The 20932-nt window shown below is 53.2% G+C and overlaps 1 protein-coding gene across 8 annotated transcripts in view; it reads right to left on the bottom strand.

The window, feature by feature from the left end:
• The window catches only part of MPRIP (myosin phosphatase Rho interacting protein), a 144565-nt gene extending 124335 nt beyond the window's left edge, over positions 1-20230 (bottom strand). For all 8 annotated transcript variants that reach the window (XM_077163340.1, XM_077163347.1, XM_077163344.1 and 5 more), the window contains exon 1: positions 20075-20230. In XM_077163340.1, the coding sequence (XP_077019455.1) occupies positions 20075-20197 (123 nt within the window). In that variant the 5' untranslated portion in view covers positions 20198-20230. The remainder of the gene's footprint in view (positions 1-20074) is intronic.
• Between the last annotated feature and the right edge of the window lie 702 nt (positions 20231-20932).

Below are 20932 nucleotides of genomic sequence, written 5' to 3'. Positions count from 1 at the left end.
TCTCACACCCTATACAAAAATTAACCCCAAACGGATCAAAGATCTAAACATTAGATCTAAGACTATAAAACTTTTAGAAGAAAATGTAGGGAAATATGTTATAAATCTTATAATAGGAGGCGGTTTCCTAGACCTTACACCCAAAGCATGAGCCCTGAAGAAAGAAAGAAATAAAGACAGAATAAAGTTATGAAGTATGTAACAACATGAATGGACCTTAAGGACATTATGCTGAGTGAGATTAGCCAGAAACAAAAGGAAAAATACTGTATGGTCTCACTGATATGAACTAACATTAGTGAATAAACTTGGATACTTTCAGTTAAGAACAGAGAACATCAGGAGATAGATATTGGGTAACTGGAAATGAAAGGATACCGATTGTGCAACAGGACTGATTGTAAAAATTCAGAAATGGATAACACAATACTACCTAAATGTAATACAATAATGTTAGTACACTGAATGAAGCTGAATGTGAGAATGATGGAGGGCTGGGGGCAGAAATGAAATCAGAAGGAAAGATTTTATCATCTGATAAAGACTGAGAAGGTATAATCTAGGAATGTCTAGAGTGTACAATGATAGTGACTAAATGTACAAATTTAAAAATGTTTTTGCATGAGGAAGAACAAAGGAATGTCAATTAGCTGGGTGTTGAAAATAGATGGTAATTCATATTTTAAAACTTTAACTTACGTGTAAGATTAAAGCAAAAGAAATGTTTATTTGGTATAAAATTTATAATCTGACTAGTGTATTTCCTAATATAACTTACGTAGACAGTTTAACTGAACACCATAAGTACATGGAACCTTGAGCAGGGCATGAGATTTTGTAGGTTTGTCCAGAGTGATGCCCCGATAAATCCCAGAGTGATTTGAGCAGTGAATGAAAAAGTATTTGCAAAGTTTCCTTGGGGGAACAATGAGAAAGGGGGGAAATTCAACTTCAGCGCGTGGAGAATTTCTGATATTCTCACAAGCAGTGGGGACAAACAAAGCAATAGGCCAAGCCCTCAATCTTGGGGTTTGCTCATAAGAAACTTATCCCCACAAAGAATATGCTAAGCCTACTTATAATTAGGCCTAACAGTCACCCCCAGAGAACCTCTTTTGTTGCTCAGATGCGGCCTCTCTCTCTCAGCCAACACGAAAAACTCACTGTCCTCCTGGTCGACGTGGGACATGACTCCCAGGGGTGTGGACCTTCCTGGCAACGTGGGACAGAAATCCTAGAATGAGCTGAGACTCAGCATCAAGGGATTAAGGAAATCTTGACTGAAAGGGGAAAAAGAGCAATGAGACAAAATAAAGTGTCAATGGCGGAGAGAGTTCAAACAAAATTGAGAGGTTATTCTTACACATTAAATAGATAGCACTTTTTTAGTTAAGATATATTGGAGAGGCTGGAGGGAACTGTCCGAAAATGTCGAGCTGTGTTCCAGTACCCATGTTTCTTGAAGATGACTGTATAATGATATAGCTTTCACAGTGTGACTGTGTGATTGTGAAAACCTTGTGTCTGATGTTCCTTTTAATTACGGTATGGACAGATGAGTAAAACATATGGATTAAAAACAAATAAATAATAGGGGAAACAGATGTTAAAATTTATTTAGTAGATTGAAATGCTAGTGATCAATGAAAGGGAGGGATAAGGGGTATAGGGGAAAAATAAGGGAAACAAAGGCTAAAATATATTGGGTAGACGGAAATACTAGCATTCAATGAGAGGAAGGGGTAAGGGGTATGGTATGTAAGAGTTTTCTTCATTTTTCCTTTTATTTTTCTGAATTGAAGCAAATGTTCTAAGAAATGATTATATGTGATCACAATATGTGATAATATTGTGAGTTATTGATTATATACCAAGAATGGAATGATCATATGGCAAGAATGTTCATGTTTGCATGTTGTTAATGGTTAAAAAAAATTTTTTTAATTTTAAAAAAAGTGGAGGGAAGGAAAAGGGACCTGGGAACAGGTGAGGAGAGAATGCGTTCTGCAGAGGTGTCCATGAGGACAGAGGATTTACTTCAGACATCAAGGTCAGAGAAAATCAGCCCTGAGAAAAGATGACGTAAGAGCTGAGCCCTATCTTTTGGAAACAGACTTTCTTAATTTTAATGAAGTCAAACTTATGAAATATTTTTGATATTTAGTGGGTTTTGTATCCTATTTAAGAATTATTTATCTAAGCTAACTAGAAGACATTTTCCTGTTTTCTTCTATAAGTTATATTGTTTATATTTTCACATTTAGGCCTCTGATTAATATCAGATTAGTTTTTGTGTGATGAGGTAGGGATCAAGGTTCTCTTTCCATATGGGTATCCAATTGCACAGGCACCAGCTATTGAGAAAACACCCCTGCATCCACTGTGCCTGAGCGGCAGCTGTGCCCAGCAGTCTCCGCTGTGTGTGCACGGGTCCGTCTCTGTGGCCTGTGCCCTGCCCAGCAGTCTCCGCTGTGTGTGCACGGGTCCGTCTCTGTGGCCTGTGCCCTGCCCAGCAGCCTCTGCTGTGTGTGCATGGGTCAGTCTCTGCAGCCTGTGCCCTGCCCAGCAGCCTCTGCTGTGTGTGCACAGGTCTGTCTCTGCAGCCGGTGCCCTGCCCAGCAGCCTCTGCTGCGTGTACACAGGAGGGTCCATCTCTGTGGCCTGTGCCCTGCCCAGCAGCCTCCACTGTGTGTACACGGGTCCATCTCTGCAGCCTGTGCCCTGCCCAGCAGCCTCCACTGTGTGTACACGGGTCCATCTCTGCAGCCTGTGCCCTGCCCAGCAGCCTCCACTGTGTGTACACGGGTCCATCTCTGCGGCCTGTGCCCTGCCCAGCAGTCTCCACTGTGTGTACACGGGTCCGTCTCTGTGGCCTGTGCCCTGCCCAGCAGCCTCTGCTGTGTGTGCACGGGTCCGTCTCTGTGGCCTGTGCCCTGCCCAGCAGCCTCTGCTGTGTGTGCACGGGTCCATCTCTGCAGCCTGTGCCCTGCCCAGCAGCCTCCACTGTGTGTACACAGGGGGCTCTGTCTCTGCAGCCGGTGCCCTGCCCAGCAGCCTCTGCTGCGTGTGCACAGGTCCGTCTCTGCGGTCTGTGCCCTGCCCAGCAGCCTCCGCTGTGTGTGCATGGGTCAGTCTCTGCAGCCGGTGCTCTGCCCAGTATCTACTGTCCTGTGTCTGTGCCCACGTCCTCTTCTTGACCACTATAACTGCAGAGCAGGTCTTGATACCTGGCTACATTAAAAATCCTTCAACCTTACTTTGTTTTAAGATGGGCTTGGCTATTTCATTCCCAACAGATGAAAACTGTCAACTTTTTTATTCTTATAGTTCTAAAAGTATAATTTTATTGAATAAAATAAGTATATGGCCTCAAAAAATTTTAGTTCTCACTGCACAATTGTTTAGTAATTTGCATTTTCAGTTAACCTGAATATTTTCCAATATGCTTGAATTGTTTTTGAGAATGTAATATTTTTACTTTTTATTTTGAAATAACTCCAAGTTTACAGTAAAGTTTCAAATGCAGTACAAAGTAACTCTTAAACCTCTTACCCAGAGTCTCCAATTGTTAAAATTTTACGAAATTTATGTTATCATTTTCTCTCATTCTTCCTATATACATATTATTCTTCCCCCACCCCAAGTCATTTGAAAATAAGTTGCAGACATGATGCCCATTACCCTTATATATTTCAGTGGATATTTCCTCAAAATAAGGGCACAGGGTGGGCCATGGTGGCTCAGCAGGCAGAGTTCTCTCCTGCCATATTGGAGACCCAGGTTCAATTCCCAGCGCCTGCCCAGGCAAAAAAAAATAAAATAAAATAAGGGCACAGCCAACCCATCAGAATCGATAAATTAATATGAATATAGTACTATCCTCTAATCCACAGACCCCATTCAGATTCAATTACCCCAGTCAGGTGGAGGCTCATCACCCAGCTGCTGTTTCCATAGCTAGTGGAATATTTTCACAAAGTCCGTCATGTCAGTTCTTTCTCCAAGGGGCCTTGGTTCCTTTTAGCGGAGCATGGTATTCAGAATCCAAGTCTGGGTGCCAGGTATACTTATCACTACTGGGATTCATTATTTCCAGTCCCTCTCCATGGAAATATAGGAAATATGTGAGTATTTATACATGCACACACACATATATATATTTCTATTTTTTATAACAAAATGAATTTGCGATCACACCAATACCTCTGTGGTGGTTTGGAGTGTTGTACCAAAGAAAAACATGTTCTCAAATTTAATCTTTGGGTGTGGGTATGAACCCATTGTAAGAAGAACTTTTGATGAGGTTACTTTAGTTAAGGCGTGACCCACCTCCTTCAAGATGGGTCTTATTGCTAGGGTCCTTTATAAACAGAATGAAACTCAGAAACAGAGAAAGCTACAGGAAACAAGAAGCTGAAACTCAACAGAACCAGAAGAGACCGCCATGTACACTGTCAAGTGCAAGGACCAAGGACCAAGGTTCGCTCCAGCCAGCCCCAGAGTGCCAGCCTTTGGGAAGAAAGCATTGCTTTGACGATGCCTTGATTTGGACTTAATCTTAGCCTCAAAATCCAAAGTTAGTAAACTCCAATTGTTTTAGCCAAAAAAAAAAAAAAAATAGAGCTGAACCAGCTCAGGGGCTGGCCAGTTTATGCAGAGGCTCGAGCTTCCCTCCAGAAGGCAGAAGAACCATTGACAGAAGCACGAAACCCCCTTTCCGCAGGCTGCTGCCTTTCACTAGCAGCGCGTCCTGGGGAGGCGCACACCCTACAACCACAGAAGTCAGCTGCGTGAGCCCCACCCCTCCACGCCCACCCCTCTGCCATAGCAGCAGCAGCACAGGGTGGAGGTAAAGACCCTCAAATGCATGTTGAAGCACCATAAGGGCTCCTGCCACGTGGTGGCCCACTGGCTTCTGAACAGGGCACATTCCGCAGTGCTGACACATACCTGATCAGTCTCGCGGCGAGCCACACATGCACACATATAGGCATGTGCATGCACACAGCCTTGTGCTCGTGGGTCATGAGCGTGCACACATGTACAGGTAGGTATGTGGGCTGACCATACAACGCGCTCCAGGGAATTGGGTACCTGGGGGAGCAGGAGGACGGGCTGCTGCCTTAGACTATTCACTGGCTGCAGCTGCCAAATAGGAAATGACAGGGAGCGGCAAAGTGAAGTGTCTACTACTGGTCTGGTGAAACCTGAATGCCAGCACGCACCAAAAACAAGGTGGTGGTCATTTTTTTTTCAATAGCTTTATTGAGACACAATTAACATACCATACAATTCATCACTAACAAGTAAATTCGAGGGTTTTTAGCATATTCAAAAAGGTTATGCATCCAACACCAAAATCAATTTCAGAGGATTTTCATCACCACTAAAAGAGACCCCACGCCCTTTTGCCATTGCTCCCCAGTCCCCCACTCCAGACCCTGGCAGTCACTAACCCACTTTCTGCCTCCATGGATTTGCCTCTTCTGGACATTTCATAAGCGGAATTAAATTACAGGTGGCCTTTTCTGTCTGGCTTCTTCCACTCAGCCCAATGCTTTCGGAGTTCATTGGTGTTGGGGCATCAGCACTTCATTCCTCTCTACGGCAAGCAGCACTCCACGGTGTGGACACAACACCTTTTGTTTATCCACGTGCCAGCTGATGGGCATTTGGGCTGTTACCCGCTTTTAGGCCACTGTGAGCACTTGGTATGGGAATCCGCCAACGGGCTACAACCCTCCTTTAAGACACACCCAAGAAATAAACAGCACCATCCATCGAAGTCTGGACAATCAGCTGCTCAGAAGCCTCAGGAAGGAGAAAGGGCAGAGGGATGCAGGAAGGGCAGGTCTCGAGAGGATCCCTCAAGCTCAGCCTGGAAGTGAGGCAGATCCAGCCGAACCCCTCAAAAGCAGCCCCTCAAGCCTGTGCACAGGTGCCCCCCCAGCTAAGAGAACCCGGGCAGAGTGGGAGTCCAGCAGGACAAGGAGGGAGCCACAGGGTCGCATGAGAACTGGGGTGCACCTAAAAGACTCGCATCCAAAACAACCACCTCCCACCCCATTAAGACACCAAATACAAGGGGCAGGCCACGGCCAAGAGTACATCATCCCCACAGGAAAGATGGGAGTTTTTCTGAGGCAGATTCTGGGTTGACCAGGCCTCCAGGAGACCTCCACGAATCCCTGTAATTCCCTCCACACCCATGTCCCTGGAGGGCACAGCAGTCACTTCAAGACAGGGGCAACCCAAACCTCTTCTCCACTGGGGCTTCCCAACAAGTCCTCAGCGCCACAGCGCACCACGGCCACCCCCACACCTCCAGTGCCGTGTCCAGAAACCCAGCTCAGAGCTGGAAATGGGGCAGGGTCTTGGAAACCACCAAGCTTAGCCTTCTCGCCAACAGAGGAAACTGTGGACGCAGGTGAATGGCAACCTTCCTGCACTCACCAGATCAGGGCACGGCTGTCCTAGTCAGTCTACCCTCAGCCAATGGCAACCAGTAACCCCTTCTGTCATCAGCCCAGGCTCCCAACTTGAAGCATCTGAATTGCTTCGACCCTCTGCTTCCACCACTGCAGGGAGGTTAACTGTAAACGACCTCCTTCCCTAAGCCTCAGACTCCTGTCTGCAAAATCGGAATAAAACCTTCCTCAGTGTTTTTTTGTTTTTATCCTCATCACAAGCTAAACCTTTAACCTTTGCATGCTTAACATGTGCGGGACCTCGGGCGACTTCCTCACCGACTCCCAGGAACCCCAGGGAGGCGGGTAGGGGAGCCCGCTCCGCGCGTCCCAAGGCGCTCCCTGCCCACCCACGGGCAGGCCCGCCGAGGAGACGTCCGCCCGCGCAGGGGCCACCCCAACTGTGCGAGTGGGTGCCAGAGCCTGGACCTTCCAACCCATCCTGCCTGAGGCCTCCCCCAGCACCCGACACGCATCCCTGCCGCCCCACCCGGGACGTGCGTTCTGCCTTTGGCTCCCAGGCTCTTCCAGCAGACACAGGCTGGTGGTCCACAGCCTGGCGAGTCCTCGAGACACTCTCAGGCGTCTGGGAGGCACAGCTCTTCTTGTAAGAACACTGCGACATCCTCTACCCTTCATGCTCTCATTCTTTCGAGTGCACAGAATTTTCCAGAGGCTTCATGGCGAGTGGCACTGGAAGAACTGCAGAAGGCATGAGAATCCAGCTGTCCTTTATTATGCCAGATGTTGAAGAGATTTGCAAAAATGTAAATTAACATGGCTCTTCTCATTCAAATTTCTTTGCTTTGGAAAAGTTATATTTGTTTGTTTGTTTCAGTGCATGGTCCACGAGTCAAACCCAGGTCTCCTGAGTGGAAGGCGGTTCATTCTACCACTGAACCACCTATTCACCCTGGCTTTGGAAAAATTGTGTTTTTATAATTTTTCATTATTTATGTTAACATGTCATAGGCTGTGTTTTAAATTTCTCAGTTTTAATTTCTGCTACAGTAAAGCCCTTGGAGGCCCCAGTAATTAAGCATGTAAAGGGGTCCCAGAGCCCACAACTTTGAGAACCGCCTAGCCAGACACAGGCCCCCCAACACGCCCTCCGGACCCCCCAACACACCTTGCTCTGACCCGCTCCAGCTGATTCCAGTCCCCGGCTCTCTGTGAGCCGGAACACAAGCACGCCTTCACACCATGCCTCTCCACTCCAGAGTCCTCTTGACTCGGCAGCACTGCCTTGAAAGGCTCCACCTTACACCACACGTATCGGCAGTGACCGCGCTGCCGTCCGTCCAGACCTGAAACAGACTCCCAGACCCAGCTGGGCAGGAAACGCTTTCACTCAACAACTGCAAGCTGCCTTGGTGAGAGGCAGGACAAAGGGCCAGTGTGGCAGAGGTAGCACCCACCCCAAAGGCCAGTGAAGGGCCTACAAAGGGCTAGACACCGGACAACACCCAGTGCGCGGTGCCCAAGTGCCAAGACCGCAGGGTGCTGCTGGGTCCTGCAGGTCAGGGAAGCAGTCGAAGTGCGCTTTGGTCCCATGTCCTTGGGAGCAGCTTAACTTCCACCACCTCGGGGCAGTGCACTGTCCCCATCAGCTCGCCCCCAGTCAGCCTGGGCCTCGGCCACATCTGGGAGGCGACACCAGTGGAGACAGGCATGGGGGTGTTTTGGGGAAACTGCCGCTGTTCTGTTTCTAAAGTTCGACAATAGGTTCGGGGACATCCAATTCACTATGATGATTTATTTCTATTACACACAGGTGCCACTTATTATATTAAATATGTCATCATATTTTAAAACGTTGATGCAAGAGTCATAGTAAATTCGTGGTTTCCAAAGTGCAAAGCTCCTCAGAGGCTGTGCTTCAGGAGCCAGTGAAGACTGCAGGGTGGGGCAGGGGTCTCACAGCAGGCACAGCTCCTCCTCCCTGCCCTTGACAAGGGAAGCTTTGCCCACACTGTCAAAGAGTGCCACGTTACACTGTGAGAAGGGGACACCATGGGGAGTAGGACAGACAAAGCCTCATCCTGGCAGGGGCCCTGGGCCTCTCACACTCGGAATGAACTGAGGTCTCCAGACCTCCATGAGCCTGGATACCCACTTGTGTATGCGTGTGCGCACGCGCGCACACACACACACACACACAATCAGCCCAAATGTAAGCCTCTTGGTGGCTCGGCTGGTCTTCAGATGAGACAAGCCAGAAGAGAGGAGGGCTGGGCTCCCACAAGGCTCAGCCACCCTGTGTCTGGCCACAGCCCAGTGCCAGCACATCACAGCTGCTCATGGTGGCAGCAGCAGTCAGGATCTCAACAGATCCCAGGTTTCCACCAGAGACTCCAAGGAAGAGGCAGCAGACCACCCTCCCCTCCAGGCACCTCTTGGGTACAAGGCTGACAGCTGGCAGGATGGGCTGCTCCTGAGCCCAGCTTACTGAGCCGCCCTCCACCTTCCGCGGCCCGCTGCCCCTCCAAGCCCTCTGCCCACACGCTTGCTCTGCCAGTCCAGCCCATCTTCTGGCTTCTGCCCACACACACACAGCTGGAGGAGGAGGGGAGAGTGGCATTTCAGAACGCCTCTTCCCCTTTTGGTCTTGACAATCAGCCCATGGCCACAGGCTTTTGGGAACATAATGCCAATCGTGGTAGAGAGAAGAATGCAGGGGGATGCATGGGGATACTTCTCTGAGGCCACGGCTTTGCAGAACAGATTCAGGCCCCTCAAAAAGCAGTCCTTCCCAAAGAGAGATAAGTGAGAAGGGAAGGAGAAAAGATGGAAACCTAAACAAGCTCAGCCCAATCGCGTCCTCCAACCCCACCCTCCCCAATACATGCACACCCCTTTCGGCTGCTGGAGGTAAGGGGCCAACAGACCTCACTCACCAGAGCTGTTCTGTTCAGAAACCCCCTGGCCCCAAGTGGGTCAGCGTGGAAACGGCTTGAGTCGGACTGCACCTGGGTTTAAGATGCAGCTCCACCATGGACCGCACTGCCCTGGGGTGGGCGAGCCCCTCGAGGGCCTTATCTCTCCACCACCCAAAGCTGCTGGGAACCCAAACGAGCTCATGGACGTAAAGTGTGTACCTGGCACGCAGCAGTTTTCACTGGCTATTAATACCAGTCCCCCCAAGCAGCCCTGGAGCGGGCGACAGTTTCTGTGATGTGAGAATAGGAAAACCTCCATGCAGCAGAAGGCTGAGCCAGGCTGGGCAGAGGGCTGGGAGGGAGGGCTGGGGTGTGGGTGTGCCAAGGTGCTCTGCAGGAGCCAGGCTCCTTACTGATGACAGGGGTCCACAGGGTGGGGCTTCCTGTGAGAGCCAGGCTGGCCTTCTCACAAGCTGCAGGCCAAGAGCCACGAAGCCACGAGGACCCCCTGTAGCCACCACACCAATGCGGCACTGGTGACCGAAGGGCTGGGTCAGGCCAGAGTCAGCCTTCCTACCCGCCAGCCCTCTGGACTGGAACCCCGTTCTCCCAGCACCGGCACTCTCTCTGGGTCAGTCTCGCCCAGGCCCCTTGGCACAAGGACTCTGCTTCCCAGCGACTGCAGGAAGCAGCAGGACAAAACGAAAGCCTCCCTTAACCTCTCCCAACATGTCAATGGTCCCCAGATGCTTCGGCGTGACGCGATGGAGGAAATGGGTCTGCCTGCGGTTCGCAGACTTCTCCAGGCTTGGTACAGGGGCTGGGAGGGGGCTGCAGTTCACCAGAGCAGCCCAGGTCCTACAATGTGAGATTCTAAACTAATGGAGCCCACCCCCACATTTTCCTATTCTCTAAAAAGTCTTAAAACCAGTTCCACCTTTATATTTACAGTGCTTGTTCTGAAAACCCAACCTAAACAAGCAGACAGGCTGCGTGCCCTTCACTCCTCTCAGAGTGGGTGAAATCTCTGCGGAGGGGGTGGAGGCAGACGGCTGGGGTAAGAATCTGGAGGTGGCGCTGAGATCCATCTCTCCCCTGAAACCACCTCCTTTCTGGGCCCGTTTCCTCGGCCATACAACAAGCTCGGAGCCAAGCAAGGTCTCTAAAGTCACTCCAGCCTAACTCCCCCCTGGTCCACAGGGGGCAGGGCGCTGGCTGCACTGTATGCTGATCAGGCCATCCGCCCAGGCTGGCCGGACAGACCTAGTAAAGGCTGCAGGAGGGAGTGAGTAGGGCTGGGTGGAGCGCCAGCTTCCGAGCAGGCGGGCAGGCCGGCCTTCCACACAGCCCCTGCTGCACCCCATGCTGGGCACACCCCCACTCACCATGCAGCCATGCATGGACTAGTTCCAGCCTGCAGGCTCCAAAGCATGCTAAGTCCCTCCCAAGCCTTTCCTACCGACCTCTGGGATACCAGAGATATGGGCTTGTTACAATCCCAATTCCAGACACAGGCACTGGGCCTCAAGGAGCCCACACAGCCAGCTCTGAGAACGGGGCCAGCTTGAAGCCCCACCTGAGCTGAAACCCCCTGCTCTCCGCCACTCCAGCTGCTACCTGCTCCCGCTGAAATGACACGCAGGCATCACATCAGGTCTCTGGCTACAGCGTGTCCCCAAGTGGCAGTGCCGTGAGTGCCCTCAGCCCCTCAGCCAGGCACGAGCATGAGGGCTCTGGGTGTGACACCAGGAGACCCACCAGCGGCCCTGGGATCTCCAGCAGCTGCCCGCCTCTCCTTGGCCCCTTTGGCTGTGGGCCAGCGCTATTACGAAGTAGGAAACCATGTCTGAAAAGTGTGTCACGGCCCCTGGCTGGCGGGCCGGTTAAAGCCAGCCCTTTAGAACACACAGAGATCAAGGACACAGCCATTTCCTGATTCTGAATTCTTCTCTCAGGGCAAAAAATAGTGCTTCCTGTTCAGGACTGTGGCAGAGGTGTAGTCCCTGCTCCCAGCCAGCAGCCCGCCCAGGGTGGTGTGGGATGCTCCAGGCAGAGGAGATTCTAGAACCCTTGCTACAACCTGCAAAAGACCCTGAACTCTCCCCACCACACCCCAGCAACAAAGGAATCCAAGGCAGGGCGAGGGCCTGCTTCTGATAGTAAAGGTTAACACTTGCTATCAGAAACCAGGAGGCCAAACAGGACTATGGAAATCCCCGGCTGGCCAGCTCGTGACCTCGGCAGGTCACTGAGCCTCTCGGGGTCTCTGCTTTTCCATCTGCTGATTGGGGACAATCCCCCCCTCCCTGCTCCAGCTCAACAATACAGCACTCACAACCCTGGGAGGCCCCTCCTCCCTAAGCCAGGAGCCAGAGTGCAGCAAACAATTCTGATTTATCTTCAGTCCTCCAGCGTTCCTACCTCGCAGCTACCCCGGCGGAAAAGCTATGGAAGAGGAACGTGCTTCGAGGTCAAGGCCAAGGCTGGCCTGGGAGTCTCGGTAAAGCCGTACCTACCCCGGTCCCCGTGTGAAACCCCACGTCGGCCCTGCACGTGGCCTCTCAAGACTGCCGGGGGTTGTGGCTGCAGGCCCTCCGCCAACTGCTATAGGAAGAGGGTGGCATGCACAGGCCCATCCGCTGAGACCCTGGCCAGCTGCCCCATGTATCAGGGCTGTCCCTCCAGCCAAGCTGGAGGACAGGAAGGAAGGAGCCAAAAGGGTGACGGCGCCAGGCAAAAAAAATAGGCTGCAGCTTCATATGAACTTGGATGACCCTGACTGAGAAAGCCAGCGGGTGGTTTGGAAGATTCCAGTTCCAGTCTCCAGAGACAAAATGCCAGCAAATCAGCCCACTGGGCTCCCTCTTCCTCAGAGAAAGCGGTAATATGACAGACGCAGTGGAGCTGGGAACTCTGGGGTTCCAGCCCAGGGCAGCTGAGAAACCACCAGGGACAATTTCATAGAACCCAAGGCTGCCAAGAGCCAGAGAAACCACAAAATCTGGGGCAGATCTTTCGAACCTGCCCCCCAAATGCCGCAGAGCCATCCAGGAGGCCCCACAGTGGGGTCCCAGGGAGCAGAGGCCAAGCTGAGCCCGCTGAGCCCACCGAGCCCAGGCCAGTGTCATTTCTTCTGATTCACATGTGGCATTTCTGTATGAAATTCCTTTGAGTAAAGGCACCACAATTCCACGAATGCTTGAAAACCACCAACCTGGTCCAACTGTGTCACTTCACATGGGAAAGGCGAGGCTTGGAGAGGGCAGTGAGCTTCACAAGATAAAAGAAAAGCCAGTTTTCTTAGGATAAATGCTTCCAAACTGGCATCTGACATGTTCCATGCCTCTCTCCCATACAGCCAGCATTGAAAGCTGGGGCACTGAGGGTGTGCCTGCCCTCTAGGGCCTTTCCCTTGGTTTCAGGACTGAAGGGCAGCTTGGGAACAATTTGCAGTGAGCATAACAAGTCACATTTCTTTAGTTAGCTACAGAGCATCAGGCCGTGGGCCCCAGGGTTAGGGTTAGGGCCCAGTGAAGGCCACGTCCCCCCCAGCGAGGCAGACAGCACCCCTCCCAGGACAGTGGTCACATACAGGGTGTGGGGCACTGGAGGGGCTGCACCTATGCCCTCACCCTCGGCCAGCACACCACTCTTTGCAAACCCACGCAGGTGCCCACTTCCCAGTGGAGACACTCGCCATGGAGACCTCCAAGGACTCCCACGGACACCCTGCAGGCTTTGCCAAGAAGAGAACACGGGTCTGTAGTCCCGTGTGGTGAGAGGAAATCTCAGAAAGGTCGAGTAAATGGCCAGGAAAAAAAGCTTGGGGAAAAGCAATCAGGATATAATCGGAAAACCATGACAAATGCAAAGAGCTGCGTGAGGACCCAGGCTGGTATCCAGGCCCTCGGGGAAGGGAAGGGGAAACGGCACCCGCCCTCCAGGCCCCCCACTCACCCCTTAGGACAGGCCCAGCTCCGCTCTGGCCAGCACCTGCCTGTCCTCTGCCCCCAAACCCCACCCCTGCACAGGGAGGCGGTCAGAGCCCTGAGCAGAGATTCTAAGCACACAAACGCAGAGGGCTCTATCACCAGAGGCAACGTGCTGGGAACAGAAGAAACCTCGGCAAGCCAGCAGGGGTGCCGGGAGGGAGGGGGAGATGGGACATGAGCAGGGGGTCTCAGGTGCAAAGGTAACCACTCTTCAGGAACCTCCCAGCACGGGCCCCCTTGCAGACCACCCCCCACGCACAGGAAAGCCTGCCAAGGCCCACGTGGCCTGTCGGCAAGCAGGGCCTCCCTGTCCAGTTCTTCCGCTGGCCCCAGGGCTCAGCAGGTGGCTTTGCTGCTGTCCTGGGCCGTGGCCATTGACCCCAAGAAGCTGCCCGTCTCAGTGGTAATGGGTAAAAAAAGAGTCAAATATACAATGAATGCCTTCTTTACCTTCTGATGTGAGAGTATTTTGGATATATTAGATTAAATATATAGTTAAAATTAACATCACTTACTTCCCTTTGCTTCTTAATGTGGCAACTTGAACTTTACAAGCTACATACGGAGCTCGCACTGTCACCCTACGGGAGGAGCTGGCCTGGAGCTAGGGAGGCAAACTGCACCCCTGGCCAAACCCGGCTCCCACGTTGTCTCTTGAAGGCCAGGAGACAAGAGTGGTTTTTAAATTGTTAAATGGCTGGGTAAGTACCTACATAAATTCCTCGACTTTGTCTGTTGGTCTACAAAACCTAAAATATTTATTATCTAGCAGGTTGAGAAAAAACTGGCCGCCCCGGTCCAGTCTCTAGAGACAATAAGATTTCCGCTCTAGGTGGTACCAGGATGGGTGGGCAGGCCGGGAACTTTTTATTCTTCTGCTTCATGGTTTTCATTGAGGTGAAAGTCACACAACACAAAATTAACCATTTTAAAGTGAACAAATGCAGTGGTGTTCACCACACCCACAACGTCAAACAACTGCCACCTCTATCTCGTTCCAAAGCATTTTCAACATCCACCAACAGAACTGTTCCCACTAAGCAGTCACCATGCTTTCCCCTCTACACACAACCCCTTTCTGTCTCTATGGATTTGTCTATTCTGGATATTTCATATAAATGGAATCGTACAATATTTGTCCTTTTGAGTCTGGCTTCTTTTACTTGGGATATTTTCAAGTTCATCACTGTGTAGCATATATCAGAACTTCATTCCTTTTTATCGCTGAATAGTATCCCATTGTTTGGATATGCCAATCTGTTTATCATCACTGTGGACAACGGGGCTGCTTCCACTTTGCTGTACTTGTGAATGGCTGCTATGAACACATGGGTACAGACCCTGCTCTCGGTTCTCCGGAGTCCACGTACACCTACAGTATACACAACCCCTGAAGGGGCAGCTGGGTGCACGGCAATGCTTCATCTCCCTTTCCGAGGACCCATCAAACTCTCTCTCCCAGCAGCTGCACCCCACGCATCCCCAGTAGTAGGTGAGCTCCAATCTCTCCACATTCTCGCCAACATTTATTTTCCTTTTTGTTTTTTTCCAGCCATCTGAGTGTGAATCGTGTCTTGTGGTTTTCATTCGTACTTCCCTGGTGCCTAGCGATGGTAAGTGTCCTTTCGTGGGCTTACTGGCCATCTGTAAGGTCTGGGAGTTTGACAACCTCCCCACCACCTCCAGCAAACACCCACCAGCTCACACATAAGTCACAAACCTTCCAAAAAGGAGTGCACATGAAATGTTCCCACCGCTTCTGAGATAGGTGCTGAGTCAAATAAAGGCGGTTCTACGGTCTGACCTCCTACAAATGTCACAGGGACAAACGGGCAAGGATGAAGCCATTTGCCAAGGCCCAGCTCCAGGCCCACCTCCATGCTGCGGCTCCTAGCTCCAAGGCCCAGCAGCCACGGGCGGTGGGTGACACGCACAGCGAGAGCAGAACCAAACCAGGAGGAATGGAAAAGCTGTGGAAGAGATCATCTTCCAGACGAGAACACTGAGGCGCGGGAAGGGAAGAGGTCCGGTCAAAGTCAAGCAACAAGACAGGGCAGAGCGGGTCTGGAATTGAGGTGCTAATGCAGTGACTCCTTAGTTCACTGCTTCTCCACAAAATGTGACGCCTAAAGTCACAAGTGGGCAGGAGACTCAGACACTGCGTCAGGTCAACACCCACCAGGACCCCTGGGAACGCAGATGGGCAGGAACAGCACCCAACGCCAAGAACCCTGGGCTCCAGGCCCCTTTCTCCAGCAACCCCCAACCCCGCTAGCCCTCCTCCCTGCCTCCCTCCAGGCCCCTCTCCTGCCCACCACCTGTCACATGTGGGCTCTTCCCTTCCCTGTTCTCCCTGTTTACCCCACAGACTCCTGAGTGGTTGCATCCACTCCCCTGGGCCTGACAACCCCCCTCTCCATTCCCACCCTTGCCCGCCACCCCTCCTGCGAACTCCAAACAACCACTACCTACCAGGCTGAGAAATGCCACCCAAAAATCCAAGCAGCACCTCCATCCCCCCAAGATCAAAACTGACCACACTACTGTTGACCCACTGCTCCAGTCTGCTCCGATCTGTCATGTTCAATCTCTCTTAAAGGTCCTTCCACCTACCAAGAGGTTACGCTCACCCCCCACCTCTGATCACCCGCCAACATCCCATCCCTGGTTCCTGCCGATGCCTCCACCCCCACCAGCGCTACCTGGAGAGACTGTCACTTCAAAAGCCTCCACGAGATCACCCCCTTCAGCCAGAATCAGTTTCCTAAAGGACAAATCTGACGGATGAAAAGGGTAAGCATAAAAATAACTATAAAAGAATTAAATACTAGAAACAATTTTATCATCTTGGAAAGACCTTCTCAAGCACGAGACTAAAACCACCAGCCACAGAGGAAGACGCAGAGCTCTAACTGCACTCATATTTAAACCCCTACAGGAAGAAGAGTGACCTGAGAGAAAGTCGAAAGACAGGTGACTCTGGAAGAAAATGCCCGCACTATATGACATCGGGTTACCATGGACAACGGAGGCTGGCAAAGCAGCCCACAGGCCAATCCTGCCTGTTTCTGTGAATAAAGTTTTATTGGAATGCAGCCACACCCATCACCTTACATGCCGCATACGCGTTTGCACCGCGACAGCGAGGTGAACAGTCGCTGCAGAGACCACACGGCCTGCAGAGCCCAAGAGATCTCCTCCCTGACCCCTGACCAAGAGTATTCATGGAAAGCTCCTACAAGTCAATAGGAGGTTCAACTAACCTAAGAGAAAAACGGGCAAATTACAGGAACGGGCAATTCACAGAAGAAACAAGAAATACTCAACAAACACTCTGAAAAGAACCTTAGCCTTAATGGTAATCAAGGAAATTATTAAACAATTAAATCATCTGAAAATATCCAGTCTTGGTGATGGCAAGACAGCCTTGTTTGGAAGGCCATTTGGCGGTATCCGTAAAAAAAAATTTTATGCGCCTGATGTCAACCCAGCCATTCTATTTTTAGGTATCTGCCCCAGAGAAATACTTGCATTCGTGCACGCACTCACACACACCCAAAAGCATTTATAAAGATGTCACTGAAGTATTTGCTTTTTATAACGGCAAAACCTGGAAATAACCTTGCTGTCCATCAGTAAGGGAACAAACAATGGCTCACCTAACAGCGCAGCATGCAAAAGGACTCGGATACACTCACATGCAGCGTCAGGAGCTCTAAGGCATACACCGCTAAGCAGGAAAAAAGTTTGTTGCAGAGCAAATACATACACATAATTCAAGCTCCAAAAAAAGTTTAACTATATACTAAGTCCTGACATACATGCAGAAACGCATGGGAGGGAGCTGGAAGGACATGTGCTGCCTGGAGACCGGGCCTGGGCCGGGGGTGAGGTGACCACCGCTCTCACTGGCACTGGAGCCCTATGAATTCCAGGGGCGAGGGTGGGTACCTCCGCTGCTCAAAGCCAGCGGTCTCAAGGCCCCTGCTGGGGCACCCCCAGGAAGGGTCCCTGGCATTACTGTCCTTGTGGTGCGCCCGCGGCATGCCCAGTCTAGACCATGCCAGGGGGAAGGTGGTGGCTTAGGAATCCTGCTCCTTCCCTGCACTGGGCAAACCGCTTCCTTTCTCTGGGCTCAGTCTTCTCAGGGTAAAAGAAAGTGGTTACATCAGTCACTTTCTAAGTCCCTTCCAGGTCTGACGCTGTGGTCCTGTCCCTAGAAGACGTTTCTGTATCGCGTTAAGGAAGAAACAAACAAACAAAAACCACAGCTGAGGAAATAAAGCCCAATTCGGAAGGCTGGGAGAGACATCTGCTCCTGGGAAGGTGACTTCCCGAGTGAGAGCCAGTCCTGCTGCAGCGTTGCTACTTGCTGTCACCCCCCCCCCCCCCCCGGCCCCAGGGTCCTCACGCGCTCAGGAGGGGGTGGCCCAAATGAGCGCTGATACATCTTCCAGCTTGGATGGTCTAAAATAAGCTCGTGGCGGGAGGGGCGGCAGGAAGCAGGGGCTGGGGGGAGGCTGGGGGGAACCGATTGGCTGAGGCTTCCTAATGGGCCGTAAGGACACGCGTGAGGCCGGGGGAGGGCCGGATGCGGCCAGCACGGAGGCTGCAAGAGTGGCCGAGTCTCCCTCTTTTCTTCCCAGGAGGTGATCCTAGGAGGTGGAAGGCTGGGCGAATCTCCCTCTTCCTCCCTCTGGGTGGAAGGCTGGGCAGAGTCTCCCTCTTTGCTTCCCAGGAGGAGATCCCAGGAGGTGGAAGGCTGGGTGAATCTCTCCCAGCACAAATAGCCCCACTCATTACTTCAGAAACTACCATCCCAGTTGTGCCCTGGAGGTCTCAGGTCTGTTCCAAAACCCACAATCCAACTTTGGCTGCAGTGAAGAAACTAAAGTATTTTAAATTTACCCCACCCCCCGATTCCAATTAATAATCAACCGATTTAACAAGTTTTTTTTAACAGACTCAACTCAGACATCAAAGGTTCCATTTTAGTTCATCTGGGTGTAAGAATAGAAAGCAGCCCTGCCATGAGGAGTCATATATTTTACCAATTTTGGACATGTTTGGAACGACCACTGGGAACTGACAAAGCTCACTCAGAACACCCCTGGCCAAGCCCAGGAACTTCTGTAACCAAAGGCACCTATTCTGTCGACTTTGTTTTTAGACTGTGAGAGAAGGAAGTTTAATACATCATTCCGTGCTCTTCCCAACAGCTCCACGATGGGGGCCAGGGGTCACAAGTCCCACCTTATAAACGAAGAAATGAAAATATACAGGCAAAATGACTTGCTCAAGGTCACCCAGCCGAAAGCGACAGCCAAAACTAAAAATAAGCCTCGGCCAGGCACATCTGCCAAACTCTCCTCCCTTGAAAGCGGCCCTTACACTGTAGAATAAACAACCCACAAGCTGAATCTACGCTTTCCACGCGGGCCTTTCTCGTTTCAGCACCTTGTGACTGGGCGCCCTCGAGCGCTTGGTCTGAGGCGAGAGGAGTCTTCTACCCCTGGCAGCTGCTGAGCTGACCTCAGAGGAAGGCGCCCTGCCCCGGGCGGTAAGCTGTCCAGCCACCCTACTCAGGTCTGTCCTGCGAACAAGTCAAACACTGTGTGAACTTAAGGGGCACGACTGGCAGCCAGAGGGGCCACTTCAAAGCAGCAGGAGGAACAGCTACAACTAGGGTGCCCTGGCCTGAGAGGCAAAGGGCACTCCAGGCTCTGGAGAGCCACTCAGGGAGATGACCGCGAGCCACGGCTGAGAGGACGGAGACCTGATCCCACAGGAGCTGCAAATCAGGCTTGCTGGGGAAGTCCAAGGAATCCAGTTCTGCATGCTGCGGAGTCCTCCCAGCGCTTGAGGACCCTGGAATGCTCTGGCCTCCGAGAGGCAGTGGCAGGGCAGTGGTTCCCCAAGGCCAGCAGGAGTGCAGCTCCATCTCTTCTGGACCCTTGAAAAGGCTCAGTCCCCAGCTCCCGAGTTAGACTCTCGGGGCTGGGCCCCAGGACCCCCTGCCTTAACAGAGAGGGCGGGAGCCACCGAGTCCACCATCTGACAGAGGCCCGAGAAGAGAGCCGACCTGCCCAGGATGCACAGGTGTCCCAGCTCGCTGGCCAGTGCTCGGAGCTGGGCGGGCAGGGTGGAAAGAGGGGCTCACCACTCTCCCATCAACCTCAGATGCTCCAGCTCAAGCTCAAGACCAAGACCTTGCCGTCCCGCCCAGCCCCAGGAGTCCACCCCGGGGCTGGCAGCCTGTGACTTAGAGAACGGGCAGGCGGGGCCTGACGGGACAGAGACGTTCCTGCCCCCTTGGCCGCTCTGGGTGGACAAGTCCAGCTCATGCCCCAAAACAGACTCGGAGGGAACCCCAGAAGCAGCAAGGGAGCCCGAAGCACACTGTTCCTAAGAAAAATCAGGCATTTTTGAGTCACTCAAAGCATGAATCACACAGCCGGGAGATGGGAACGAGAAAGGATGTTATTTTTCGGCATACTTGCGGATTTTCCCTTTGTCCCCATGCTCATCTGCACCCTTCTCACCCACCCCGGTCTGGGTCCCCGCGCCCCAGGACTCGCGCATTTTTTTTTTCGCCCATTTTTCATCTTCGCGGGAGCCTTCGGATGCGGCCGCGCCCCCAGCCCGCCTGGGGCTGCAGGTCTGCGTCGCCGGGAGGGGGTCGCGGTCCCTGGCGAGTCTACGCCGAGCGGGAGGAGCCGGGCCGGGCCCCGCTTACCTGGGTCAAGTCCTCGTCGTTGAGCAGGTGCGACTCGCGCGGCTTGAAGCAGTTCTGACACTTGCTCTTGTTGAAGATGTTGGCCTGGAATTTCCTGCACGGGTTCTCCTTGGCCGCCGACATGGCCGGGGCCCGGCGCAGGCCCTGCGGCCCGGCGCGCTCTGCGCGGCGCTCCGCCCGCCGCGGGACCATGCACGGCGCCCGGGCCGGGCCGGGCGGGGGTCGGGCCGGCTCGGGCCGGCTCGGGCCGGGGGCACGTCAGAGCGGGTGCCGCCGTCGCCCTGCCCCGGCGGCCGCACCCTCACAGCCGGGCCCGCCGACCCATGCCCCGCGCAGCGCCCCGGCGCTCGGGCGGCCCCGCGGCGGGCCGGGAGGTCGGGCCCACGTCTCCGCGCGCGGCGGCCGGAAGGGGCGAGTGGCCGCTCAGCGCCGCGCCCGGGCAGGGCCCGGAGCCCTCACGACAGACGCAACCCCCGGCGTCTGCCCGCGCCGCCGCCGCCCGGCCTCCGCGGGCCCATGGGGCAGCCCCGGCCCGCTGCCCGCGCTCCGGCCTTTCCGGCCGCTCCGCCCGCACGCTCCCGCCGCCGCCGCCGCCGCCGCCGCCACTGCCCCTCGCGCCCCGCGCCCGCCGCGACTGCGAGCCGAGCGACTCGCGCGGTCCCGGGCGGGCGGGGGAGGGGCGCGGGCGGGGCGGGGCGCGGTCCGCAGGATCGGCAGCCCGGCGGGCCAATGGCGGAGGCGCGCTCCAGCTAACAAAGGGAGGCCTCGACCAATGGGCAGCGGGGGCGGGCACTAGGCGCCGCGGCGTGCAGGGTTCCCTGAGCCGGCGCAGGAAGGCGGGGCGCCGCCGGGGGTTCA

The sequence above is a fragment of the Tamandua tetradactyla genome, chromosome 6 (assembly GCF_023851605.1).
Source record: "Tamandua tetradactyla isolate mTamTet1 chromosome 6, mTamTet1.pri, whole genome shotgun sequence".
NCBI classification, from domain to species: Eukaryota; Metazoa; Chordata; class Mammalia; order Pilosa; family Myrmecophagidae; genus Tamandua; species Tamandua tetradactyla.
This window is presented reverse-complemented; position numbering and strand designations above follow the sequence as displayed.